This window comes from Elephas maximus, chromosome 22 (assembly GCF_024166365.1).
Source record: "Elephas maximus indicus isolate mEleMax1 chromosome 22, mEleMax1 primary haplotype, whole genome shotgun sequence".
In the NCBI taxonomy this organism is placed as follows: domain Eukaryota; kingdom Metazoa; phylum Chordata; class Mammalia; order Proboscidea; family Elephantidae; genus Elephas; species Elephas maximus.
The window spans coordinates 58,227,924-58,255,839 of NC_064840.1; the positions used below are offsets into that span (position 1 = coordinate 58,227,924).

At 44.9% G+C, this 27,916-nt stretch overlaps 1 protein-coding gene across 1 annotated transcript; it reads left to right on the forward strand.

Moving 5' to 3' along the window:
* Positions 1-326: 326 nt before the first annotated feature.
* PLAT (plasminogen activator, tissue type) lies at positions 327-27,714 on the forward strand. The gene is made up of 14 exons (XM_049866401.1): positions 327-437; positions 14,247-14,344; positions 15,321-15,363; positions 17,108-17,245; positions 17,984-18,094; positions 18,473-18,647; positions 18,790-18,881; positions 21,145-21,319; positions 21,853-21,938; positions 23,294-23,489; positions 23,593-23,729; positions 23,928-24,068; positions 25,125-25,291; positions 26,795-27,714. The coding sequence occupies exons 2-14, from the start codon at positions 14,273-14,275 to the stop codon at positions 26,951-26,953; spliced, it is 1,692 nt and encodes a 563-aa protein (XP_049722358.1). The 5' UTR covers positions 327-437; positions 14,247-14,272; the 3' UTR covers positions 26,954-27,714.
* Positions 27,715-27,916: the final 202 nt, after the last annotated feature.

Consider the following 27,916-nt stretch of genomic DNA (forward strand, 5'->3'; position numbering starts at 1 on the left):
ATGGGTCTTTTGGTTTCTTTTCACAATAGGGACTTAAAAAAAACAGCTAAATTGGGTCCCTTTCGAGCTTTATGAAACTGGGACTCTAAAGGAAGATGACTCTTATGGTCCCACACAGCTCCCAAATTCCTGGGATTCGATGACATCAGGACCATGAATAATTAGGCTGGCCCAGAGCCAGGATTGGCTGTGCCGCTTCTATCATGAACTTCCTCTCCCTCTCTATAAAAACAGGCCCGCCCCTCCCTTACTGCAGCCTGTCCACTGGGCACCCTCCAGCTGCAGAGGAACCCGCCCACCCCAGGCCACCAACCCCACCCCCTGCCTTGAAATTTAAAGGAGGCTGGAGCTGCACGGGGAGATTGGAGCTGAGATCCTGCAAGAGCCTGGAGCTGAGGAGAAAAAGCCTCTCAGAGGGAAGGAGGCAAGAAGTGGAGGTAGGTGAAATTCCACGCCGTTCTCTCTGCCTGGCTCCTCTTCTCCCTCTTAAAAGCCTCTCAGGGAAACTGAGCAATGAATGAACACCTAATGAAGGGCTTGGCTTTATCACTCAGGCAAAAAGAGGGTCAGCTAGAATCCACTCCAAAAGGGAGATTTATTTTGTATTCGCATTTCATTGGGATAGGCTGAAGTGGTTTTCGGGAGGCGAGGTGGTCAGGGGAGGAGAGAGACTAGGAGGGCCGCATTCTTTGGAGAGGTCTCTGCTTGCACAGTAAAGGAGAAAGTGAAAAAGAATTACAAAGAAAGGCTCTGAATAGACAATGGGAGCACCTCACGACTAATGGGTTATAAATGTAACATCAGCTGCCACTGGGACACATGTCTTTCAGAGCAGGAGGTGGTCTGGCCGCCCTTCTAAGGAGCCCATGGAGAAACTGAGGCCAGGGATGGCTGGGGGATGACTTACCTGCTGGCGGCTGCAGGACGGGTTTAACCAGGTGGGAAAGGGGAGGAGGTGACCTGAGGGCCTTTTGTTTCTACTTGGGGGTCAGTGTAGAGAAACCCCTCTGTCCTGCTCCCCACGCCTCCTGCCCAGGTAGGTTTTGTCTTGTGGCATTTTGTCCAGTGTGCATCAATCTGGAGTGCAGTCCTCTTTAAGGACTTTGCAATTACAGGGGGGAAAAAAATCAATGTCTTTTATTCCTGAAGCAGTCCGCAGAAAGCATATGAAGACTCTAGATTTTCACTGTTATTATCTTTATTTTATTAACCTCTCAGGGAGGGAGGGATGAAGGAAGAAGGGAAGGAGGGAAACTCGCTGAGCTCCCAGGTGACTAATGATAAATGAGAGCACAAAAAAGTGGTAACAGTGATTACCGAAGGGTCTAACGGAAGGAGCTGGCAGTTTGAACCCATCGGCTGCTCCGCGGGAGAAAGATGTGGCAGTCTGCTTCCGTAAAGACTTCCAGCCTTGGAAACCCTATAGGGCAGTTCTGTAAATGGCAAATGAGTGCACCAAGAAGTGTGGTAAAAATGATTTATTTGTGGCTGAGTTGGAATAATAATGGGGTTTCCTGCAGCTGACTGACGATAGAAGAAAACTATATATGTGTATGTGTGTGTGTGTGTGTGCGTGCGCGTGTATACATTTTCAATCCCATGAAGAAATTTTTCCAAATAGAAGTGTTAAGGGGGTTTCCCATAAAGGTGATTTCCTAGCAATTTCTGCCTGTAAGCAGGAAGGCTCCCTGGGACCTAGACAGGGGCTTGGTCCAGAATCAATAGATGACGGTCAGCATGAGCTGCTGAGCGAGGAGGTCCTGTGAGAGCGGAGCCGGACGTGGGGCACCGGCAGGGACGCTGTGGGTATCGAAATAGAAGTAGCTCCATTTTCCCCATTGATTTATTCTAGCTAAAAAGTTCACAGAAATGCCAGCCTCAAATCTCTGGGCTTGTCAACAGCAAATGATAGCCACCCTTCTGCTCAAATGGGTTAGTCTCTGTCCAAATACCCCAAGACCATCTCGGTTTATTTTGTGATGCCTCATATCAGATTCTCCCAGGGTCTGTGCTACTCGGAGTTGCTTCATCACAGGTGTGGGGCAGTTCGTGCAACCAGAGAGTAGCTGAGGAATGGGAATAGTCTGTAAGTTTATATGTCTGTAAGTTTACTAGTTTATAAGTTCTATGAGACAGGAGTTGGGACCCTGGCTTTTATTTCCTCAGAATTTAGCAGGTTGATAAGAGACCCTGGGTGGTACAAATGGTTATCGAGCTCAGGCTTAGCTGCTAACCTAAAATCCACCCAGAAACACCTCAGAAGAAAGGCCTGGTGATCTATTTCTGAAAAATCACCCACGGAAAACCCTGTGGAGCACAGTTCTACTCTGACACACATGCAGTCATCACAAGTCGGAACTGACTCGATGGCGGTGGGTTTTTTTTTTTTTTAAGAATGTTGATGAGCAGAGCTGGTGATCAGTACAATTTAAACTATTGTAACAAACAGCCCAGGTATACTTTTGGTAGTGTGATTGAAGAGAGTATAATCATTTAAGGCTTTTATAAATAAGTAGCTGGGACCATATAGCATTTGGGAATACTTATTCTCCACATGAAGTCTTTGTTACTAACTTGCTAACAGGAGCTTTTCCCACCAATGGGTTTTATACCAACTTAAAAAAAAAAATTATTATTATTTTTTTAAGGGAGTCGTTGGCTAGGGTAATCCATTTGGAAGGAGTAGTGAATGCTAGTCCCTGGGTGGCGCAAACAGTTAAACACTTAGCTAGTAACTGAAAGGTTAGTGGTTCAAGTCCACATAGAGATAGCTTAGAAGAAATGCCTGATAACCTACTTCTGAAAAATCAGCAATTGAAAACCTTATGGAGCACAGTTCTATTCTGAAACACATGGAGTTACCATGAGTCAGAATCTACTTAATGGTTTGGTAAGTGCCAGCTTTAGGACTTCCAAAGCTTCTGAGGTATCTGCAGGTCATTTTCAGTCAGACAGCTGGCACTGGTAGTGGACTTAGCTCCACTCAAAATTCAAAATTCATATACCTCTTCTCTGTGACACTGAGTATCCGGAAGTGAGGAAAAATTTGAGGTTTTAAATGAAATGTCCAGATCTCACTTGGTTGTTTGGCATTGTGCGTCTGCAATCTCAGAATACAATTTCTGTTTTCTGTGAGTGATTTTCGCTCTGTTCTGATTAACATGGTTCAGATGGACAATGAGTGAGTAGAAGATTTCACTCGTTCCTTCTTTGGGCCACTTACTTCGCATGATGAAAAACTGTCAGTCATAGTCAACCAACTCACAAAACCATGTTGTGGGTCTTAAATCAGACCAGGTAAAAGAGTGAGGATGATTTAGACCTGGTAAAAGGGTGAGGATGATTTAGATTAGGTAAAACGGTGAGGGAGATAGAATGTTAGAACCAGAAGCAATCTTAGAGATCATCCATCGCGGTTCAACCCCAAGCCAAGCCATGTGGTCTTCCACCATCAGCTCACTTGTCTACTTACATGTAAAGACGGCACGTTTTTAGTGATCTTTTGTATAGTTTATATTCCATTATCCTGCCTGGGAAATACTCCTGTAGAATGTGGTAGAGAGAAAGATAAGCCCAATTGTTGATGACCTGCAAAATAAGACAAAAAAGAAAATGAACTAGATGTAGCAGACGTTTCAAAAATATTTTTTGAAGGGATGACTCAGGCATCTTCTGGTGCTGATCGCGATTGCCTAGGAAATGCTAACTTGCTGTTCTTCCTATAGAACTAATACAAATTGGGTGTCCTTAGCAGCTGCCCGGCTGCCAAATATACGTGCCAGTGGCCATGATCCAGGTGGTGACTGTTGTCCAACAGGCCCAGCTGAGGTGCACAGGATGACTATGCGATGCTCCCGACGCACATACCAGTGGCCTGGAGAGGTTTGCTTGGGGAGTGACTTGGAGGATCTTATTCCTCTGGAGCCTCTCAAGAGACCACTTCAAGGCAAGGCTGAACCCAGATCCTGGGACACCTTCGTATTAAGAACTTTTCCTGCCAATTATGTAGACACAAATGTTCCATTAGCTGACAACTAAAACCAGAAAACCAAATCCATTCCCGTCAAGTCAATAGGCAATCCAAACTGAACTCCTCCCCCATAGGCCCCTGATTCCTTAGAACCCACAGGGATTCAAAACTATACTTCCTCCAGAGGACACCCATGGAGTGAGAGCCTGGGGTATGTGAATCATGCTCTTTGCCCATCAAGAGGGGTTTGCTCTGAAGAGCAAAGGAACTCTGGTTGCTTAGTGCTATAAATCTGAGCTCCAAGCAATGTGGGACGTGCTATCAGGAACAGTCCTTCATTATCTGGTTAACTCCTGTTCCTTCTTCAATAAACAGCTCATGTATTATCAATTCCAGAAAGCCTACCTGACCTTGACAATAGTGAACTAGATATTCCTTCTACGTTCCAGTAGAACCCTTTCTTTCTCTCCTTTCCCTCATATCACAATACTGATTACACCACGCTACAATTGCGAAGTTGTCCGTCTGTCCCTATACTAAACAATGAGTTCTTTGAGGACAGCATATGTATCTTTATGTCACCAGAGCCTGTCCCTGGTGCGCAGTCAGTGCTCAATGAAAAGTTTGATGATGAATAGATAAAAAAAAAAACAAATAGAGTGAATAAATCATTGCCTGTGAATTAAGAAAAAAAAAATTAGACTGAGCTAGGACTTGAGGGCGAGGTGGATTGGAAGTGGAGGGTCTACTAGACAGTGGGAGGAAATTTTCAAGCTCCCCCTTCTTTAGCCATCTTTAAATGAGCAGCTTGATGTTCGTGTAGTTTCTTGAGGGCAGGGGAGAGGGGGCTGGGTAGGGAGCTAAACTCAGTAACCAAGTATGAATAATCTAAAAGAGAAAGGCTTGGTCCACTTGATCTCCACTAGCTATTCACATTTGGTCATGTCCACAGAAAAGGTAAGCTTGCTTTATTTTGCCTGGTTCAGTGGCAGAATTCTTGCCTTGCGTGTAAGAGACCCGGGTTTGATTTCCGGCCAATGCAACTCATACTCAGCCACCGCCTGTCTGTCAGTGGAGGCTTGCATGTCGCTACAATTTTGAACAGGTTTCAGCAGAGCTTCCACACTAAGATAGACTAAGAAGAAAGCCCTGGCAATCTATTTCCAAAAAATCAGTCAATGAAAACCTGATGGATTGCAATGGTCCCACGTCCATTGTGCATAGGGTTGCCATGAGTCAGGGACCAACTCGACCACAGCTAACAACAACAGTGGTAGCAAGAGTCTGTGTCTGCCAACTGGCCTGCAGAGAGAAAGGGAAGGAATTCCTTTCTGGGAAGCTCCAGTTTCCTTATTTTTCTCACATAATGCTTTGGTTTTCAAACACCCATATAGCCTGCACCAATAGTGAGGGCCTGATCTGCCAGCTGTCTCAGCTGCTTATCTGGCTTCTTCAGAGAGCCCACAGTGGCCCTGGCATGTATGGTGTAAACAGACCTGGGAAAGACAAATAAAAAAAGTGGGTTAATAATAAAAGACACCACCCCATATTAGGAAATAATGGCCACTGTTAATACTGTTCTATGCACATAGATGAAGGGCTGGAGATTTTGTATCAATCGCAAAGACGCCGTCAGTAGGACAGTTCCAAGTCATTATACGATGCCCAGAGGATCTAGAACAGTATTTGGTATTAATACTTCAGCATGATGAGGGCACCACAGATCTTGGCATTTCTCCTGCCTAGGTAGTAAAGTTTCGTCCTCTGATTGCTGAAGGACGTTTATGATAATAACTATAGCTAACATGTACTGTGTACCCGGCATCAAGCAGGACTTCACCTTTTTTTTTTTTCCTCTGAGCACCATAACAATTCAGGAAGGTGGAAACAATGAGCCTATTAGAAAACCACGAACCCATTAGAAGAACATGGAAACTGAGGCTCAGAGAGTTGGAGTTTGAAAAGTTGAGAGTCCAGAGACCACTGTTCTTCTCAAACGTTAACTTTGAACACATTAATCTGTTGCCGTGGAGCTGTTCTGACGCATAGAGACCCTATAAACCAAAAGAAACCAAACCCATTTCCATGGAGTCGATTCCAACTCAGCAATTTTATAGGACAGAGTAGAAGTGCCCCATAGAGTAGAACTGCCCATAGAGTTTTCAAGGAGCAGCTGGTGAATTCCAGGTGCCGACCTTTTGGTTAGCAGCTGAGCTCTTACCCACTAGGCCACCAGGGCTCCAGAGACCCTATGTTGTTGTTGTTGTTAGGTGCTGTCGAGGCGGCTCCAACTCATGGCGACCCTATGTACTACAGAACAAAACACTGCCTGGTCTCGTGCCATCCTCACAATCATTGTTAAAATTGAGCCCATTGTTGCAGCCACTGTGTCAATCTATCTCATTGAGGGCCTTCCTCTTTTTCGCTGACCCTCTATTTTACCAAGCCTGATGTCCTTCTCCAGCGACTGATCCCTCCTGATAACATTAAAAGCATTTAAATCCAGTGTCATTGTGGTTAGCTGCTGTCTGTCAGTCCTCTCTGACTCACAGCAACCTTATGTATAAAAGAACGAAACATTGCCTGGTCCTGAGCTACCTTCGTGATAGTTGGTATATGTGAGCCTATTATTGTGGCTATCGTGCCAAGCCATTCCATTGAGGGTTTTCCTCATTTTTTCGGCTCCCTACCAACCATGATGGCCTTTTCTAGCAGTTAATCTTCCCTGATGACATGTCCAAAGTAAGCAAGCGAAAGCCCAGTATTGCAGAGACAATAAGGACTAGTGGACTGAGGATGGGGCTCTGGATAGAAGTACTAGGTATCCTGGGTTGAGTCCCAATGTGATCTCTTATGGGTACAGGGTGTGTCAAGTAGGGCAAGTCCCTTACACTTTTTGAAGTCCAGTTCTCCCATTTGTAAAAATGAGATAACAATATTGCTTTAAAGAATTTAACATATGAAAAGGTTTTGTAAACTCTATGACTGGGAAGTGGTAAGTATTCAAATACGTGTTGAGTATGTGGCATATAAGTCCGTGCATGCTTCTTCGAAATACACTATGATGCAAGGGTTTTGCATAAAATGTGGATAAATCCATATAATAAGACAACGGAACTTCTGACCATTATTTCCCGATTTCAAGTGTGTTGAAATCTGGAAGTAGGTTAAAGAATTATCAAAGTTTTGTGTATTTAATTACCTCGTAGTGATGTTTGCTTTAGGGAGTGGAAGGAACATGAAGAAGTACCGTCATTGCTTAACAGGACATTCATTTAGGTTAACATTAGATTTCAGGGTTTGTTTAGAGTCAGACTTTGGGGTTAACATTTTATTGCACTGACTAACTGAATGACCGTTTGTCAGATGAGCCTTATTTTTATTTCAGAAGGACATGAGTTTATTAGGAAATGATTGCTTCTGTTTTTATTTTAGAAGAAGGCAGGATAGACTTGTATTTTCCTTGATCCACAACCAACACTCACTCTAACCAGTTAACCAGATCCTATTGAGTCCGTTCCGACTCGTAGCGACCCCAAGTGTCAGAGTTGAACTGTTCTCCATACGGTTTTCAATGGATGATTTTTCAAAAGTAGATTGCCAGGCCTTTCTCTGGTGCCTCTGGGTGAACTCAAACCTCCAACCTTTTGGTTAGCAGCTGAGTGCATTACCCATTTGCACTGTTGACGTTGTTAGGTGCCATTGAGTTGTTTTCGACTCATACCAAGCCCACGTGACAAGTAGCTCTGTCCCATAGAGTTTTCTATGCTTCTTTACAGGAGGAGCCCTGGTGGCACAGTGGTTAAGCGCTCGGCTACTAACCAAAAGGTCGGTGGTTCAAACCCACCAGCTGCTCTGAGGGAGAAAGATGTGGCCGTCTGCTTCCATAAAGATTTCAGCCTTAGAAACCTTGTGGGGCCGTTCTACTCTGTCGTGCAGTGGTGCTATGAGTTGGAATCAACTTGATAGCAATAGGTGTTTTAATCTTTAAGGGAGCAGATCCCCAGGTCTCTTCTCCCATGCCGGGTGGGTTCACTGAATGGGTTGGAACTGCCAACCTTTCGGTTAGCAGCGGAGCACTTAACAGTTGCGACACCAGGGCTCCTTACACCCATTTTCACTACCGCCTTCAAATAATCAGAATAACCTGAGTGGGAGATGGGGATGGAAGGATGACAATTGAACATGCACAACATGGGTTTTTCCTGTTACCAGTGGCCCAGTTAATTTCAAATGGCTTAGACACAGGTCATATGCCCCTGTTGAAGATACTTAGGAGGAAGTTCTGTTGGGTAATTGAGTAAAGATTGTGGGGGTACAGCGTGCCAGAAGAGGATTCTATTCTATTTGCTTCATTGAATTTGACCGCTTAGATAGTAAACAAACTGAGGGATTTCTCCTCTTCCTCTCTTACCCTGTAGTTATAAAGAGTTCTGGTCAAGGACAAAGAAAATAAGCATTTGGTACATAAAAATTACCTTTTGAAAAGTTAAAAATTGTTTATATGATGGTAATTTTGAAAATGCTGCTTATTCTGAGAGCATAGCATCTGATCCCCAAAAAACCCCCAACCCATTGCCACTGAGTTGATTCCAACTCATAGCGACCCTAGAGGACAGAATAGAACTGCCCGATAGAGTTTCCAAGGAGCGGCTGGTGGGTTCGTACAGCTCACCTTTTGGTTAGCAGCTGAGCTCTTAACCACTTGCCACAGGGCTCAAAGCTTTTAAAAGTGGGTTCGTCTCTGGCCTGGGAAAGGTGAGCTTTTGTGGCAGCTCTTCACGCTTTCCAAGGCCTCGTCCTTCCTCCCATCTCTCCTTGTTTCTTGTCCTGACTCTAGTGATGTGCCTGTGCTCTTCTAGGCAGTTTTGACCAGTTCTTTTTCTAATTTTTTGCACCACAGCTGGGAGGAGGAAGGGAGAAGGGGGATACATGTTGTTTGTTTTAAAAGCTGAGTCAGTGAGTCACTTCAGAGTATTGGCGCTTTTGGAGAGCAAATCTGTCTTAGATTTCCAGAGAGAAGCTTGGCAAAGCAATAAAAAATTAAGAATTCCCTTTTCAAAGATTCATGTAGCAAACCGTGAACATGGCACAAAATTTGATAATAGTATCAACGTCCTTTTGTCTTCCCCTTGCAATATCCATCCCGCTCTAGCTTGCTCATGTCTCTGCCTTTTTCTTGCTGGCAAGAGTAGAAACTACAAGTCCTCAAGTGCTGTTACAGCTGGGACAATTGCATTGTTTGCACCTACAGTCGTAAAATGTGATTGACCGACTACATTTGTGTAGTTCTTTATTACACATCACCTTCCTGTATAATATTAAAAATAGAACCACAGCATGTGGTTGAGTGTTTAAACAAAAGTACTGATACCCATTTATAAGTGTTTCACAGTTTACACAGTATGTACACACCCCTTCCGTAATTCTTTCTCATAACAAAGGAAACCATAGACCGTTAGCCCTGGAGGAAACCTCGGACAACTCAGCCTACTCGGTTTTGCACCCTTAGGAGCAGATTTTATGTGTCAAAATGTAGATGTTTTTTAGAAGGGTAGCTCAGTCATCTTTACCATATGTGAATGAGTTTATCAACTTCTGAGGGCAGATTTTTACGGGGGGAAGATGAAGAAGGAAGACAGTAAACCAGTTGCCATCGAGTTGATTCTGACTCAGGGCTACCCCATGTGTTATGGAGCGTAACTCTTCTCTACAGGGTTTTCAAGGCTGTATGTTTTCCGAGGTGCCTCTGGATGGGTGGATTTGAACCCCCAACCTTTTCGTTAGTGTTGTTGTTTGGTACCATTGAGTTGATTTTTGACTTATAGTGACCCCATGTGACAGACTAGAATGACTACTCAGGGTTTTCTTGGCTGTGATCTTTAAGGTAGTAGATTGCCAGGTCTTTCTCCCACGGAACCACTGGTTGGGTTTGAACTGCCAACCTTTCTATTAGCAGCCATGCTCTTAGCTGTTGTCTTAACTGTTGTGCTACCCAGGGACTCCTAGGTAGACAGTACCCATACCCATTGCCATTGAGTTGATTCTGACTCACAGAGACCCTGTAGGACAGAGTAGAACTGCCCAATAGGGTTTCCAAGGAGCAGCTGGTAGATTCAAACCGCCAATGTTTTGGTTAGCAGCCGTAGCTCTTAACCACTGTGCCACCAGGTAGACGGTAGAGGGAGTATTAGCTAAGAGGAAAAAGGTAATGGAAAGAAAGTGTAAAGACTCTGAAGACAAAATTTCACCTACTCTTCCCCACCCAGGTCCTTCCTCTAGCTCTCTGACTACCATTCCAATGCTTCTGCCCAATCCTGTCTCAGATAAGTGTTAACTGGTGCCCATCAATCAGCATTCTGCCATGTTACTACTGTAGAAATGAACACTGAGTTTCCGGCTGATAACAGCATCAATTTCTCAGTCAAAATGGCACACATCCTTGACTCTGGGAAACAGTCCATTTCCTGGGAGAGTTACAGCGAGTTTCACCCCTCCCTAGTTACCAGACCATTGTTTCCGTTTTCCCCAGAACATTCATCATTCTCAGGTTGTTTAGCGGTGCCAGTGAGTAGTTTCTCGGTTGCTACAGCCAACAGGACCAAACACGGCTTCCAGGCAGGAAGGTCAGAGATTCTCTGCAGGACGCACATGCATGTTGGAAGCAGTCAAGGCCGCCACGGACGGATGTGCAGGTTGTGTCCCAGACAAGGACTCTCTGTCCCACGCAGCCTTGAAATCCAGCCCACACTTTATTTGCCTAGCCACGTGTCCTGACCTGGGGCTGTATCCACATGGAGGAAAGGACAGTTTATTTCTAATTTGCACAGCTTCTTTGTCAACTTGCCAAGCCCTGTGCCTGCAGAGCCCCATGCACCAGAGAGGGTGCCTTTTGCAAATCTACAAAAAGCAACTGTGTGTGCTAGGGCCTGGGCCTTGGCGCCAGGCCTGGGGCTCAGGGACCCTTACTCTCAAGACAGTGATGCTTTCCATGATTGAGGGATTCCAGTCCAACAAAAAGTCAGTCACCCTGGTGGGTTTTTTTTTTTTTTTCAGTTCTTTGGTGATTCTGGGAAACTGTTGAGTAGAACAAAAGAAAAACATCACCAGGAAAAAAAAAATCAAAGTCTCTGTATTTATAAAATGAGCCTCCAAAGGACTTTTTTTTCCTTATATTTATTCCTAAAATCTCATTTCCCACCCTGGCCTCACTATGAGCACTTGGAGCTTCTCCTGTTGGTGGGAGACAGTGGCCTAAGGAGCTGTAGTCTGTTCTGGCCTGGGCCCCACAGGCCCCAATTCTGAGTCCACATTTCTGGTATTCAGTTGGTTCTTTGTCCAGGCAGTGCCCCCAGACTTCTACGCCCACCCCTTTAACAGAGGCAAAACAAGGACTGTTTTTATCTTGGCTCTCTTCTTTCTCCCTTGTCTATGGACTGCGCTCCTTTCCTGCTGGCAAGATGACTAATTTCTTTGTCATCCGCCTGCCCCATACAGCCTGTCCAGCTGCTCTAATTGCTTGTGTTTGTGCAGCACGGATGGAGCTTTCGCTTTGCTTGTGTGAGACTAGTTTGCACTGGATTCCCTGAAGACCCAGGAAGGTGAAAAGAAGCCTAGGAAGACCAAGGACTGGTCCAAGAAAGACAAGTCTCTATCTAACTCTCCCAGGAGCCAAAACAAAAACAGATTCCTTTCCCTGGTGGCACAGTGCTTAAGAACTCAGCTGTTAACCAAAAAGGTTGGCAGTTCGAATCTACCAGCCTCTCCTTGGAAACCTTATGGGACAGTTCTACTCTGTCCTACCAGGTCACTGTGAGTCAGAATCGACTCAATGGCAACGGGTTTGTTTTGTTTGTTTGTTTTCCCTCTTATGCTCATTCTTAAGTTGCAGAAGAATTTAACGTGATGCAGTTGTTGGAGTTTTTACACCCAGCCCTAAGTTATGCTCCCCCTCCCTGTCCTCCTGCCCCCACCCAACTTTGCTCGGGGAAGGAGCTGTCATCTTGTGGAAAGGCAGGGAATACAAAGGCACTAATACTTCATCTCTCACATTGCAATTTTCCCACATCTAGAATTGTCTTCCATTAAGAGGACTTTGAGTTCTTAAACTAATAAGGGCATCCAGAGAAGAGACAAAACCAATCCCCAGGACTCACGTGAATAAGTATATTGAAAGGACTAGGTGGCTTGGAATGAAAGAAGAGTTAAGTTCCTTTTTTGGGTGGTGGTTCATTTACTCATTTATTCATTGCTTCATTTAGAATTTCTTCAAAAAGTCCTAAGACTTTAAAGCTAACATACACTTTCTATCCTAATCTCGGTAATAAAGGGTAGGACCACCTATTAAAAAATGTGAAAAATGATTACCATAGGAAGAAAAAGGGGAACAAATTTAAGAAGTTTTTTTTTTTTAGTTGTTGAATAAATCTTTATTTTTGTTCTTGAGAAAATCCATGAAAAAGATAAGAAAATAACTATGCCTACTAGAAAATAGGTCTTTCTTCCTTCCTTCTGTTCACTCTCTCTATATCTCTTCTTTTTTTCTTTCATTATTTTACTTAAATTTCTAGGGCAACTCAAGGAAGTAAATATTAAGAAGATCTACTTTTAAAGGTTATAAGTAATGGAAAAAAATTAGAAAGGAGAACTTGAGAGGAATTTGCAGAAATTTTGAGAAGGGAAATTGGGAGGAAGCAGAGAAAGAGAAAATCCAGAGAAAGTCCGTATGATCTGAAGATTCCATGGCGTGCTCCTATTTTGAATGGACTCAACTCCCTACTCCCTACTTCTTTTGGTCAGTAACTGCTTGAAACCACTGAGTAGTAAGTAGCAGAGTCGCTTCCTCTGGTGAGAAAAAAAACAAAACAAACCAATCCCATTGCCTTCGAGTCAATTCTGACTCATAAAGACCCTCTAGGACAGAGTAGAACTGCCCCAGAGTAGAACTGCCCCATAGGGTTTCTAAGGCTGTAACCTTTGTGGAAACAGACTGCCACATCTTTCTCCTGAGGAGTTGCTGGAGGGTTGGAACTACCGACTTTTGGTTAGCAGCCAAGTGTTTAACCACTGTGCCACCAGGGCTCTTCTGGTGAGAAAAGGGCCCTCAAACAGCACACACCCTGCCTTGGAAGCCATGCTGAATTAGACCAACGGTCCCTCCTCATGGGAAGAGGAGCCATGAATCCCCCTGAGTCCCTGCCCTCGGTGTTGTTATTGGACTCACTGTCGATCAGATCCTTCTGCACGACCTCTCACCCTCTTTCCCCAGCTCCGTTTTCCCTCCGCTGCCTGTCATCAGCTGCCCAAGAGAGTCAGGCATAAAGAGCCCCTTCCTTCTCTTTTATTATTTTTTTAATTGTTGCTCTTAAGAGAGCTTGTGGTGATGGGAGGAGGATGGGACTTCCAACAGAGTTTTGCAAAGAAACAAAGAAGGGGCCAGAGCAAGTTAAAGATGAAAGTCCTAGAAGCTTCTGACAGATAGAGGGATGGAGCTTCCCTGGATCCTCAGGGAAAAGGGGGGAGGGGTGGGATCAAAAAGTTGTTGTGACTGAAGGGAAATGAGTCAAGGGAAGAAATGCCCTGATTTAATTCTTGTGGATGAAGGAGTGAGAGGGCCTGCCAGACCACAAAATAACACCCCAACCAACTAACCTACTTTAAGCTGCTGAGAGCGAGATCACTGGGGAAAGATAAATGGAAACTGGGAACTGTGGATCCAGGAAGATCTGAGTCTAATGACCAAAAACCAGATGCCTCCTCTCCTTTCTGCAAATCTGCACTTTGTCAGGCCTGTCACTCTATAAAAAGAGGCAGACATTCCGATGGAGGGGTGGGATAGGGGAGGGCTGGCATGGAGGGAGCCTTGCCTTTGCCGGTTGGACCCAGGGGAGCGCTCGGACATGGAAGTGGGCTCCCTTTTCAGGGGAAGCGCAGAGGCAATCTGAGGTAAGCTGGCCCTGTGATTTGCTGGCAATAAAATCCCTACAGCTTCCTCTGAAAAAGTCAGAAAGAGGACATTACTGTGGCTTGAGTAGTCAACCCAGGGCAGAAATTCACTTCCAGCGAACGCGAACCATACAGATGGTCCTGTCCTTCAGCATACAGAAATCTCTGGGTGAAAGCATGTTCCAGACAGTTGCCCTGGTATTTCCTGTTGTGGGAGCTGATGCCGAAGGACTCCAACCATGATGAAGTCTCAGATTCTTGAACTTTGTCATATACTTTGAGTTCTCATACCACATGATTCAGCCTTTTTTTTCCCTCCTTCTTCTTCCAGAATTTAAGGGACACTCTGAAGAAACGATGAATAAAATGAAGCAAGAACTCGTGTGTCTATTGCTGCTTTGTGGTGTAGTCTTCACTCTGTCCAGCCAGGTGAGGTGTCCAGGCTATCTCTGTGTGCCCTATCCCTTGAGGCTGCAGTACTTCCAGAAGCCCCTCAGTATAATCAGGAGTCGGCGTGTGAGCCCCAGGGGTGGAAGTAGTGGCAAAGCGTGGACAGGCGAAGGGAGAGCGGATCAGTGTGCCTGCAGGATGCACATATACATGGCTGCCCAGTGTGTAGGATACTAGGGATTCAGGGTCCCAGCAGTGGAACCAGTCACTGACATGAGTAAACAGTTCCAGTCCACTGTCTCTGATTGCAATGTTTGGAGCTGATTTTAAAGAATGTGTTTGAGTTACTCCGTAAAGTATTTATAAAAGAGAATGTAAGTGCTGTGAGCCAGAAAACGAGGGTAAATTGTCCTCCTGCTGCTTATTATCTAGCTGAGAAGGAAGCTGCAGAAATTCTCTGAAAATGCCCCACAATAAAGGGTATCATTTCAGGCCACATGAGTGATACCTGAGCTGCGGGATTCTAGAAAGGGGAGAGTCTGGAAGGGCTACATGAAGGAGACAGGGGTCTAGAGCTCTGCTGACCGGTATGGTAGCTACTAACTACATGTGGCGATTTAACTTTGAAATTAATTACAATTTGATAAAATAAAAGTTCATTTCCTCAGTCACTCTAGCCACATTTCCTAATAAGCACTCAATAGTCACATGTGACTAGTCGCAACCGCGTTGGACAGCACAGATATAGACCATCTCCATCATGCAGCAAGTTCTTTTGGAAAGCGCTAGTCTAGAAGGAGAGGAAAAATTAGAAAAGAGGCAAGCACTGGACATTCCACCTGGGGCCAGTTACCTTAGGGGTGAACTCAGGGCAGGTGATATCTGACTGGCAGCTTCATGGGTGGCAGGTGACGTCTGACTGGCAGGTTCACGGGTGGTCTTCTGGTTTGGTCGCCTTTCTTCTGGGGACACCCAGCATTTGCTGATCCTCCCTCCAACCCTGGTTTCTTTGCAGGAAAGCCGCGCCCGATTTGGAAGAGGGGCCAGGTCTTACAGTGGTAAGATGAGGCTGAGGTGGAAGGGGCTTGGGGGAGGCAGGAGGCAGGGTCAGGACGTAGGATGGGTGAAGGGCACTTTAGGCTCTGTCGGGGGATTTATCTTCTACCCCTGACCTTTTTACTTAAGCCATGCGAAGGTGGAATTATGCAGGGTGGTTCCGCAAAGACGCCACATCATCCCTCCATCATTTATTTCTGTCCACTCAGCTAACGCCAGCTAGCCAGGGTCTGAGAGGAAAGGGAACACATGTCCTCACAAGGAGTCAGGCTGTCATGGAACCACAGAGCCTGCGGAACCTGCAAGCTCTATAGCGCAAAGTCCTTGTTATAAAGATGAGAAAATGGAGCCCCAGAGAACTGAAGCGGCTTGCTGAAGGCTGCACAATTACCAGAGAGCAGACTCAGGACAGCGAGGCTCTCCTGGGTCCTCGGTGGTCTTCTCCTAAAAATTGTAATCCCAATCCCACTGGAGGAACCCACTCGGTGTCCTTGAACACATTAACTTCCATTTCTATGTCTCTGTGTTTTTCCATTGGTAAAATAGGGATAACTAACCTGGGTTAAGGAGCCCTTGTGGTGCAGTGGTTAAAGCACTCGGCTGCTAACTGAAAGGTTGGCTGTTTAAACCCACCAGGTGCTCTGCGGGAGAAAGCTGTGGCAGTCTGCTTCCATAAAGATTACAGCCTTGGAAACTTTATGGGCCAGTTCTACTCTGTCGTATAGGGTCACTATGAGTCGAAAACTACTCAATGGCGAGGAGCTTGGTTTTTTTGTTTTAACCCGGCTCACCTCACAGAAATGGTATTGAAAGAAAGAGGGAGTTTCTCTGTATAAGTCCACATCTAGAGTTGACTCTAGCTCATGTCTAGAAAGCTGAGGAACCATTCCCATTAGGTTTCCAAAAAGGGTAACTTGGAGGAAGAAAACTGTGAACACAAAAACCAAAACAAATCAACCAAGGAACAAAAAATAGCTAATGACTGGGTTAAGCTCTGGACTCTGATTTGGAAAACTCTAGGCCCAGCTTCAGATCCAAAACTATCAGCTTGGGGCTCTCATGCGTCTTCCATCGTTACCTGGTTCCTTTGAGTATGGAAGACTTTTCAACATCCTGTTAAAGTAGAAGTTTCCCCAAAGTGAGTTTTTCCTTAATTCTGACCGCCTTAGCTGTCGAATAGCACAGCATTTCCTACAAGGCATCCGGGTCCCAAGAGACCCTTAAAAGAAGCAAAAGTATTATTTACAATGAGCATAAAGAGTTTTTAAAGTTGGCATTCTGGTTTGCGGAAAGAGGGAGAGGTAAAGGGGGTACCTCAACTATTTTCGTTACATCCAAAATACCAGTGGAAGTAGCACATTTTCTGTACAGACTAAAATGCCACTCTGGGGCCAGAAATAAATCATTTCAATGTGGTACTAGTCATGTGAATCAAAAACTCTGGTAGGCAGAGTGCATATGTGTATATATTTGATGAATTAAGAATGGAAAATTGGAGCATTATTTAATAAATGTACTTTAATAGGTAAATTCCTTCAAAACAGGGGTCCCTCAGAGGAAAAGCAATGAAAGGGGTCTTGGGTGGCAAATATTAGGTATTTGTTGTCTACCACAGAGAGCAAGAAAGGGGTAAAGGATGGATTATACTGAAAGCAAGAGAGGGATTCCTCTCAGCAGGGCCAGACAGTGGCAAGTCATTATTTTGTGAGTTGTACTCTAAAGCGGCCAGCCTGTGTTTCGTTATAGTGACCTGCAGAGATGAAAAAACACAGATGACGTACCTGCATCACGAGTCGTGGCTGCGTCCCGTGATCAGAAGCAACCGGGTGGAGTACTGCTGGTGCAACAGTGGCAGGGCACAGTGCCACTCCGTGCCCATCAAAAGTACGTATTGGACTTTGCACTGAGGTTTCGAACTCCTGGGGTCCAGTCTCGAGGGCTCCAACCCTGTCTTTCACAATCCCCAGCATCTTCAAAAGGTGTGACTCCAGGCATGTTCTACCTTAGGCAAAGGTAAAGGTGGCAGAGTAAAAGGAGTGAGACTATGCGACCTTAGGGAAATGCCCTCACTTGCTGAACCTCGGTTTCCTCATCTGGCAAATGGGGAGAATAATAAGACATACTTCACAGATTGCTTCAAGAGTTAAATGAGTTGATTTTTAAAAACTGCTTAGAACGGCGCCTGGCATATAGAAAGCACTCTTAAAAATAACGCTACTTCACTTACAAAAACCCATAGTTTGCTGTGAGGATTACATTAATTTTTGTAAACCACTTTACAAAGGAGAATAGTGCTGGACATATAGAAAACCAAAAAAATACCCCAAGCCCGTTCCGTTGAGTCGATTTCAACTCATAGCAACTCTTAAAACTTTAATAATCCTTGAAGCTGCTTTGAAAGCACTTGTTGCTAGCTGCCATCCTGTCAGCTCCCAAATTGTGGGGGCCCCGAGGGACGAAATGCTGCCCTGTTTAGCATCATAGCAACAGGCAAATTGCCGGGCATAGGGGCATCGGCCGGGAATTGAACCCAGGATTCCAGCACAGAGGGCGAGAACTCCACCACTGAACCATCACTGCCCCCAGAAAGTACTTAGGTGTTTCTTTATTTATACTTGACAGGTTGCAGTGAACCAAGGTGTTTCAATGGGGGGACGTGTAAGCAGGCTGTCTATTTCTCAGATTTTGTCTGCCAGTGCCCTGAAGGATTTGTGGGGAAACGCTGTGAAATAGGTGAGTGGGTAGGTAGGTGGGTGGGTGTGGGAGAGGAACTGGCATCCAAACTTCTGAATTTATCCAGAAAGGAAAAGAAGTGTGTAGTGGCAAGGGCAATGGTGGGGGTGGGAACAGGAAAGGGTCATCCGAGGGTCAGTTAGGAAACCAAGGTGCTGGGCCAAATGGGCAGACCTCAGGTGCAGATTTAGAACCTGGCTCTGGCCCAGCCCACTGGGTAACCGCAGCCACCCGATTTACCTCATGGGCTCCAGTGTGTCAGCAGCCAGCCTGCCTCATGGGTTTGCTGCAATGACAGAGCAGATAGGAGAGCCCTTTAAAGAGCTAAATAAGCAGGGGATTCACATGCAGGGGGTCATGTGTTCTGCTTTAAACCAGACACCAACGCCACATGCTACAAGGACCAGGGAGTCACCTACAGGGGCACATGGAGCACAGCGGAAAGCGGGGCCGAGTGCCTCAACTGGAACAGCAGCGCACTGGCCCTGAAGCCGTACAATGGGCGGAGGCCCGACGCTGTCAGGCTGGGCCTTGGGAACCACAATTACTGCAGGTGAGAAGGTCTCTTTCCTACCGAGTGGGTTCTTCTCAGGCGAGAAGCTGCTACACTTGGGGAAAAGGCCCTCAATGTGGGGTGCGAAAGGAAAGGCCTTACTTCTCCAACCTCTCCTGGCCCTGCCTGGCTGATTTTTCAGAAACCCAGACCGAGACTCGAAGCCCTGGTGCTACATCTTTAAGGAGGGGAAGTACACCTCCGAGTTCTGCAGCACGCCAGCCTGTGCCAATGGTAAGGGCACCCCCCCACCCAGCTCCCCCTGCGGTGTCCCCTGGGGTAGAAGTGTCTGGGAGGACAAGCCTGACAGTCCTTCTGGAGCTGAGGAGCAAAAGGAGTGAGCGGGTGGTCAACCATGTTAGTTGTAAAAGCGAGAAAGTCCTAACTTAGGTCCTTACCCAGGCTTGACCTCTAACTAGGTGTTTGACCTTGAGGTGATCTCTTTACCCCTGTGACCCTCAGTTTTGTTCTCTGCAGAGGAGAGGATGAGGCTGGTCAGTGGTTTCCGATCCTTCTGAGAACGAATGAAGTCTCTCCCTTTTTGGGGAGGGGGGCAGGCAAGGGAGCCTATTATTTTTCTCTCTCTTTAAAGACTTTTTAATGTGAAAAAAAAATTCTCAGATTGAAAAAATATCAAGTTACAAAAAGTTACTATGAATTCAGTGGTGCTTTAGCAAATAATTGTATGTCATTCATCACAATGGTATGAAAAATATATATATATGATCCCTGGTGTCATGATGGTTAAGTGCTTGGCTGCTAATCAAAAGGTCAGCAGTTTGGACCCACCAGCTGCTCCGTGGAAGAAAAGACCAGGCGTTCTGCTTCCATAAAAATTATACCCTAAGAAACCCTATGAAGCAGTTCTACTATGCTATTTAGGATTGGTATGAGTCAGAATCAACTCAATGGCACACGACAACACCAAATGTGTGTGTGTGTGTGTATATATATATATATATATACACGTGTGTGTGTCTATATATGTGTGTGTGTATATACATATATATATATAACCAAAACCTGTTGCTATCGAGTTGATTCTGACTCATAGCAACCCTACCAAAAGAACCAAACTCATCACCGTTGAGTCAATTTCAACTCATAGTGACACTATAGGACAAAGTAGAACTGCCCCATAAGGTTTCCAAGGAGCGGTTGGTAGATTTGAACGGCCAACCTTTTGGTTAGCAGCCAACCTCTTAACCACTGTACCACTAGGGCTCCTACACACACACACACACACACACACACACCCACACACACGTTTATGTATACATATCTTTATTACCTGTAGACTTAATAAGTATATTTTTTCAAGATTTATATCTCTATATGTATGTGTGTGTTTATATGTATACATTAAGTCTACAGGTAATGCTGGTATACCTGTGAATCTGAGAACTTTTTTACCATAACTCTAAAGCATCCACTCCACCTCTCAGGATCTGGTCTAAAATGGGACTCACTGGTTTAGATTATTTATGCATGGTGGTATACTTGGTCAGTTTCAAATGGGAAGGGAGAAAAGTAAGGCAAATAGGTAAAAATAGGCAACACTCGCAGGCTCACCCCCTCTCCCTTTCCTAAGCTCATGGCGCTCACTACTAACTGAACGTAGCACCTTTTCCTGCTGAACCTGAATATACCTCAGAATCTCTGTCAACACAGCAATTTAGGAAGCCACATCCAATTGATGGAAGTTGGCATATGAGAGGAAATCTATTTGTCATCCCTATGTGTCTCACTTATCCAGAGCTACTATAACAGAAATACCACAAGTGGGTGGTTTTAACAAACAGAAATGTATTCTCTCATAGCTTAGGAGGCTAGAAGTTTGAATTCGGGGCGCCAGCTCCAGTGGGAGAGTTTCTCTCTCTGTCAATTCTGGGGGAAGGTCCTTGTCATCAATCTTCCCCTAGCCTAGGAACTTCTCAGTGCAGGGACCCCAGGTCCAAAGGACAGCACTTCATTCTTGGTGGTGTGAGGTCCCTCTCTCTCTGCTTGCTTCTCTCTCCCTTTATCTCTTATAAGATAAAAGGACACACCCCAGGGGAACTCCCCTTACAGGGCTGTGACCTGAATAAGGGTGTTACATCCCACCCTAATCCTCTTTAACGTAACCTAATATTGCCTCATTAACCACAGACAGAGATTAGGATTTACAACACCTCATTAACCACAGACAGAGATTAGGATTTACAACACATAGGAAAATCACATCAGATCACAAAATGGAGGACAAGCACACAATACTGGGAATCATGGCCTAGCCAAGTTGACACATATTTTGGGGGGACACAATTCAATCCATGCCACTATGTAAAAAAGGGCTTTAAGAAAGAGAAAAAAGGGGAGTGGGATGGTATCACACCCTTTTCAATGCTAGGCTGGCCTTCAACTTCTCTGGTCAGCATCTCCAGGCCAGGTCCTCCTGAACGACATGACTGATCTGCTTGATTGGTTTTGTTTCAGTTTGAGATTTCTTTCGTTCTAGAAAAAAAAGAGGATTGCTACTTTGGAAAGGGGTTAGATTACCAGGGGACCCACAGCATTACCACATCTGGTGCCACCTGCCTTCAGTGGGATTCTCTGACCCTGATAGGCAAGATTTACACAGCATGGAACAGCAACGCCCAGGCACTGGGCCTGGGCAAACACAATTACTGCCGGTGCGTACTGCATGGGTACATCATGGGGGTAAGATGGGTTGGGAGAAGATTTGGTGCTTAAAGTTATGAAAGACTCACTGGGTTGAAAGAAACCATGGATATTATATAATTTAACTTTCATGTGCTAGAATGCCACCTATTATGAAAAGCCAGGCATACCTGTTTCTCAATGAGAATGCCCAGTTAAGGGTCTGGTCCCCAGAGCTATTTAGTCCTCATCTACTCCATTCTGACATAGTGCCCTTATTTCAATGAATTATGAGTTTCCTCACAGAACGTCTCATAGTTGTTCTCAACATCCCTGTGAGATTAGATTGCTGTATTACTGATAGAAAATTAAAGTTAAAAGAAAGTTATTTTTCCTGTGGAGGGAGTCTAAAATGGACCCAAGTCCAGAGCTCAGGGTCCTCCCTCCCAGGTCAGTGTTTTTGCCATTGGTTTACTGAGCCTCCTCCTCCTCTCACATGGGCTGTATTGTGCTGTCTGGAAGAACATAAGCTTCTGAAACTCTTATAAACTCCCTTATCATCTAGGAATCCAGATGGTGATGCCAAGCCCTGGTGCCACGTGCTAAAGGACCACAAGCTGACGTGGGAATACTGTGACGTGCCCCAGTGCTGTAAGGGCTGCCCTTGGCTACTTTCTTTTGTCCTGTCTCACTTCTTGACCATTTCCTCTGCCACCTTCTGTGTCTTCACAGTTGTCTGATTCAGACCATATAGCTTCCAGTCTCCAAGGAAAGCCAGGTCTTGATGGGGAGGGGGACTTCCATGACTCAAGCAATGGTGGGACAGGAACACGCTTGGGCAAGTGACTACTTTCCACAACATAGGGATGAGGAGGAGGGGGCAGAAAGAAAGAAAAGACAGCCCATATCAATTTATGTTGACATTAGTCTTCACAAACAATTCAGTAAGTAGGCTCCCAACTTTTCTCTCTAGATTCCTTTATTAATCCTCGTGGAAGAGGAAGATGATGTCTCTCGTATACCACTCCTTAGATAATAAAGTGCTTTCATAGCATTCTCCCAACAATCTGGTGAGAGGTAGTCTTCCTGTCTCCATTTTACTGATTGGGAAACCATCTCTCAGAATCATGTCGCCTGCCCAAATTCATTGGGCTCTGAAGTGGCAGAGCTGGGGTCTGATCCTATATACTCTGACTGTGAACCCTTTCACTTTTCTCCTGAGCTCATTTAACATTAGGGAACAGGGTTAGTGGTAGAGCACAGGAGACAGAGAAAATTCTAAATCTTTAGTTTGGAAATTGTGTGAGAATAGATTGAATGGTCTGAGAAAGGATTAAGTTCAGTTCCGAGAACACAAGGATCAGCCAGAATGTTCCTCAAGGAACAGTCTGACTGGGAGGGTAAGACACAAACTGCCAGTTAACTCACAACCACGGTCATCTACAGTGCATCCTCAATGAGAGGCATCAGTAAGCTGGCTCAGAACCTCCTGGGCTGGGGTGTTAAAGAAAGCTTCAGGAGGAGGTAGGATTTCACCTGGGCCTCGAAGGATAGAGGAAGGTTGAGTAGGTGAAAAAGAAATGGGGTAGACATTCCCCAGAAGGAAGCTGCAAGGGATTTTGGTAGCCTGCTTCATGATTCCTTAAGCTAGGAAGTGACAGCAGGAAAAACTATAGGCACTGAAGCATAGCAGATGGATCCCCACCTTTGGAGTCAGACAGACCTGGGTTCAAATTCTGGTGCCATTGTGACCTTGGTAAAAAGTTTCTCAGCCTCTCTGAAGCTCAGTGTTGTGAGAATTAAACATAATGTATATATACTGCTTGGCATGTAGTATGTACTGAGCAAGTGAGAATCATGGATCTTTTACCTTAGAGACTGTTACATCACTCTTAGAGTGCACTAAGCCTGTAGGGTTTCAAGAGAAAAAACCAAGATAAGTACTCAAGGGCCTCATTTTAGGGACCAAAGTTCTGATGTCCCTTCTCTGTCCTTACCTCTGCCAGCCACCTGTGGCCTGAGACAGTACAAGCAGCCTCAGTTTCGCATTAAAGGAGGACTCTACACGGACATCACCTCTCATCCCTGGCAGGCCGCCATCTTTGTCAAGAACAGGAGGTCACCAGGAGAGAGGTTTCTATGTGGGGGAACACTGATCAATTCCTGCTGGGTCCTGTCTGCTGCCCACTGCTTCCAGGAGAGGTAGGAGCTTGGGAAACCCAATAAGTGTTTCTACTCTCTTAGGCTTTGAAACCAGGTGTGTTCATTAGATGAAATCTGACGTTCTAAGGCCGTCTCTCCATAGGTTTCCTTCCCACCATGTTAAGGTGGTCTTGGGCAGGACGTACCGGTTGGTTCCTGGAGAGGAGGAGCAGAAATTTGAAGTCGAAAAATACATCGTCCATAAGGAATTTGATGACGACACTTACAACAATGACATTGGTAAGTTGTCAGAATTCTCTCTGCTCGAGTTCAGACCTCCCCAGGTGGCAACCCCTACCCATGCATGTGGGCTAACACCCCCACAAAAACACGCATGCACCTCCTCCTTCCAAACCCTCGCCCCTCCCTTATCTTCCTCCCCTGAAATTAGAAGCAGCTCTTCACCCAGGCCTTACTCTGCCTCACTCTCCCTCCCAGCACTGTTGCGGCTGAAATCTGATTCATCGTACTGTGCTCAGGAGAGCAACACGGTGCGCCCTGTCTGCCTCCCTGAGGCCAGCCTGCAGCTGCCCGACTGGACCGAATGTGAGCTTTCTGGCTACGGCAAGCACGAGTCGAGTAAGTGGAAGGAAGTCTCGGCTCCATCCTGTCTGTCTGCAGGATAGCAGGGGGTGTGTGGGTGACCAGAAAGAGGAAAAAGTGGTTACGAGAACTGGGTTCTAGCCCCATTGTAGGCACTAACTCTGCATAAACGTGGGCACGTCCCCTGCCTCCTAGTATCTGAGAACACACCGTCCTCACAAGGTCACCATGCAGGTCAGGGCAGGTCTGGATGTTGTGAGAGCTTTGAAGTACTTCAGATTTAAAGAAGGTACCATGTAAGTGCAGTATGGTGGTTAAAGCAGTCCCTAGGTGGCACAACAGTTAAGTGCTCAACTACTGACCAAAAGGAAGGTGGTTTTAACCCATCCAGAGGCGCCTTGGAAGAAAGGCCTGGTGACCTGCTTCTGAAAGGTCACCCAGTAGAGCACAATTCTCCTCGGCTCACACAGGGCTGCCCTGAGTCAGGGTTGACTTGACAGCGACGGGTTTTATAGCGGTTGAGGGTTTTGGTTCTTGGACTCTGAAGCTGTGAAGACCTGAAGTCAAATCCTAGATGTGCATCTTGCTAGCTGCGTGGTCCTGGACATCATGTTTTTGTTTTTAAACTGCTTTCCTCATTGGTAAATTGGGGGTAAAACCACCTGCCTAATTAGATTATGAGGATTAGATAACAGCAGTTAAACTAGTGGTTCTCAAGCAGGGATGATTTTGTCTCCTAGGGGACATTTGGTGATGTCTAGAGACATTTTTCATGTCACAACTTGGGGTAAAGAAGGGTTGATACCAGGATCTGGTAGAGGCCAAGGATACTGCTAAACATCCCACAATGCATAGGGCAGACCCTCACAACAAAGCATTTTCTAGCCCAAAATATCAATAGCGCTGCTATTGAGAAACCCTGGTTAAATCCTATAAAATTGTTGTTTTTGTAAATCAGAACAAATATTGGCAATATCATAGTGTTAAACATACTGTGTGCAAAACACTTGTTAAATGTTAGGTCTTACTGGAAAATTTGGCTTCCTCGTTCCTTTCTCTAAAACCATAAGACTTCTTCCCCCTCTCCTTCAGCTTCTCCTTCCTATTCCGAGCGCCTGAAGGAGGCTCATATCCGACTGTATCCGTCCAGCCGCTGCACATCACAGCATATGTTCAATAAAACCGTCACAAACAATATGTTGTGTGCCGGAGACACACGTAGTGGAGGAAGCCAAGTGAACCTGCATGACGCCTGCCAGGTAAACACGAGCGTCTCTTCATGCTCTGGGCCCACCCAAGGGGAAAAGTGTTCCTCGGTCAACAGGTTTTTAAACAAGAATATATACAATCAGAATGGAGTGGTTTCATCTTGGTGAGGCCCCAGGGATTCTAGATGAGGTCCTCAGAGAATAAAGCAATTGGAGAAAGATCAAAGTTACCCAAAGTTAAGAAGTCTAAATTGCAGGAAATTTCCCCAGTGTCTACACAGGAAACTCCACCTGGTACAGGATTTCCTGTAAGCCAAGGCAATTGATTGCTGAAGTGACAGATAAAGCAACACAAATTAAGAAATTCTTCATATCTGTAGGTGCTAGAGGATTGGAGTTTGCTTTGTAGGAGGAAGGAGAAAAGGGAGCTCCCTGGGAAGCAGGATATAGATGAGCTGAGAGAAGTAATTTTTAAAACTGATATTCAGCCCTAATACCCTGGGAAAGCCAATTATTTTAGGTTCTCTGTGCTGACATTCTTAGCAGAGTTAGTATTTAAATTTCAGGATAACAAGATATTGGGATACTACGGATAGACAAACTTCCTGGTATTAGAACATAGATATAGTTCAGGAACTATTACCGAGCAGACATTTTGGTGGAGAAGGACATCATGCTTGGTAAAGCACAGGGTCAGCAGAAAAGAGGAAGACCCTCAATGAGACGGATTGACACAGTGGCTGCAACAATGGGCTCAAGCATAACGACGATTGTAAGGATGGCACAGGACCAGGCAGTGTTTTGTTCTATGGTACATAGGTTCGTTATGAGTTGGAACTGACTTGATAACACCTAACAACAACAACGCAGCAGGCCAGGCTCTCCTTTAGGAGCCGGGGGTTAAAAAAAAGGGGGTTAGAGGGGACCATACCCAAAAAGCAGCACAGCAGGGCTCCTGTGGCTGAAGACTTTGTAGGCTGTGTTCTTATTAGGTAATCATGTTGCTTTTTTTTTTTTTTCTTAGCTTCTTGACAGCATTTGGTCTCTTTTTGAATGGTCTCTTTAGAAACCTCAAATGTATCACCTAACTCAACAGTCATAAAAAGGTTGTATGCAAAGTGAAACCACTACCTGCAAAATTCAAGTTAAAAACAAAACCAAAAAATCATTTGGATTCAATATAATAATAACAGTTAACAATTACCAAGAGTTTTGCTAGTCATACATTCTCCCAATTAATTCACATAAAGTCGGAATTGACTCGACGGCACTGGGTTTGGTTTTCTGTTTTGGTTTTACAAGTGCCTATAACCAAAGCACTTTTAGCTTAAGGCCATATAATAGGTAGTAAAGTTAAAACCAGGGATCTTTGCGGCCTGAAACGTCTGAGGAATTATCTCAATTCTACTTCACTTTACACATGTAGATACAACCTAATTGTGTAGAAGATCAAGATCATTGATGTAAAAATTTCCATCTCTAAACAAAGCGCTTTGAAGAATACAATATTAACCCTGTTTCTGGCAAACAACGAACCCGTTCTTTCTTTTGCAGGGTGATTCAGGAGGCCCTTTGGTGTGTATGACGGACAAGCGCATGACTTTGGTTGGCATCATCAGTTGGGGCATTGGCTGTGGACAGAAAGATGTTCCGGGTGTATATACCAAGGTTGCTAATTACCTAGACTGGATTCAAGACAATATGCGACCGTGACCTAGGAAATCCAACTCTCTGAAATCAACTGGTATCCTGCCTTCTTCAGAAGACACACTGCAAAGACGGAGTGATTCTCTGTACAGACTTCTCCATAAACCATCACACAGTGGAAGTGGGAGGAGAACTGGCAGGAGAGGGAAGTGATTGTGTTTTGACAGTGAGTTCCTATTGTGGAAGTTTTCAGGAGTCAAGGTCTGATTTCAGAATGTATTCTGCCAGATGGGAAGACAGATAAATGAATGCCAGCTTCTCCAGGAATGCCACCATCTAGAGTAGAAGAGATGTAGAACAAAAACCCAACCTCTTAAATCTGCCAACATCAGTGGCTTTGGAGATGGGGCCACCAAGATAAAAGCATGTCTTAATACTGAAGAAGAGCTAGATTCTTCAAGATGGAAGGATTGTATTAGAAATAGAATGTATACATATATGCTCACAAGAAAGCGTTAATAGGGCCTCCAAATAGGGGGTGGCTGGCCAGCCAGATTGGGCTGTTTCTCCCAGAAACTTCTGGATCTCTACCACCTTTTGAATCAGGTCAAGTATTCTTCCTCCTTCCTTTATTCCACAACTCTTGTAAGGTATTCCTTACTTTTGTGTACAGTGTAAATCTTTTTTCTCTATAAATTTTACAATAGAACAGGAGAATGGTATCACTTTAATAATTGATAAAGGAGGCTTTAGATATTTATAACTATCAATCCATTTTCTTTTTTATTTTCTGTTGCCACAACCTTGTACTATACTGTAGTAAAATAAATTTTTTAAAATAAATGTATTTTTCACTTTTTTTTTCCCCAAATTAGAGTGGGATGGTTTTGTTACACACGCAACATCGCACAGTTTGTTTATTGTTCTTTATGTTCACGTTTGGAATCATCTGAAATACTTCCATTTCAACATATAATGAATACTTGCTGTATACAAAACAATGGGCTGTGTGCTCTGGACAGTAAAACG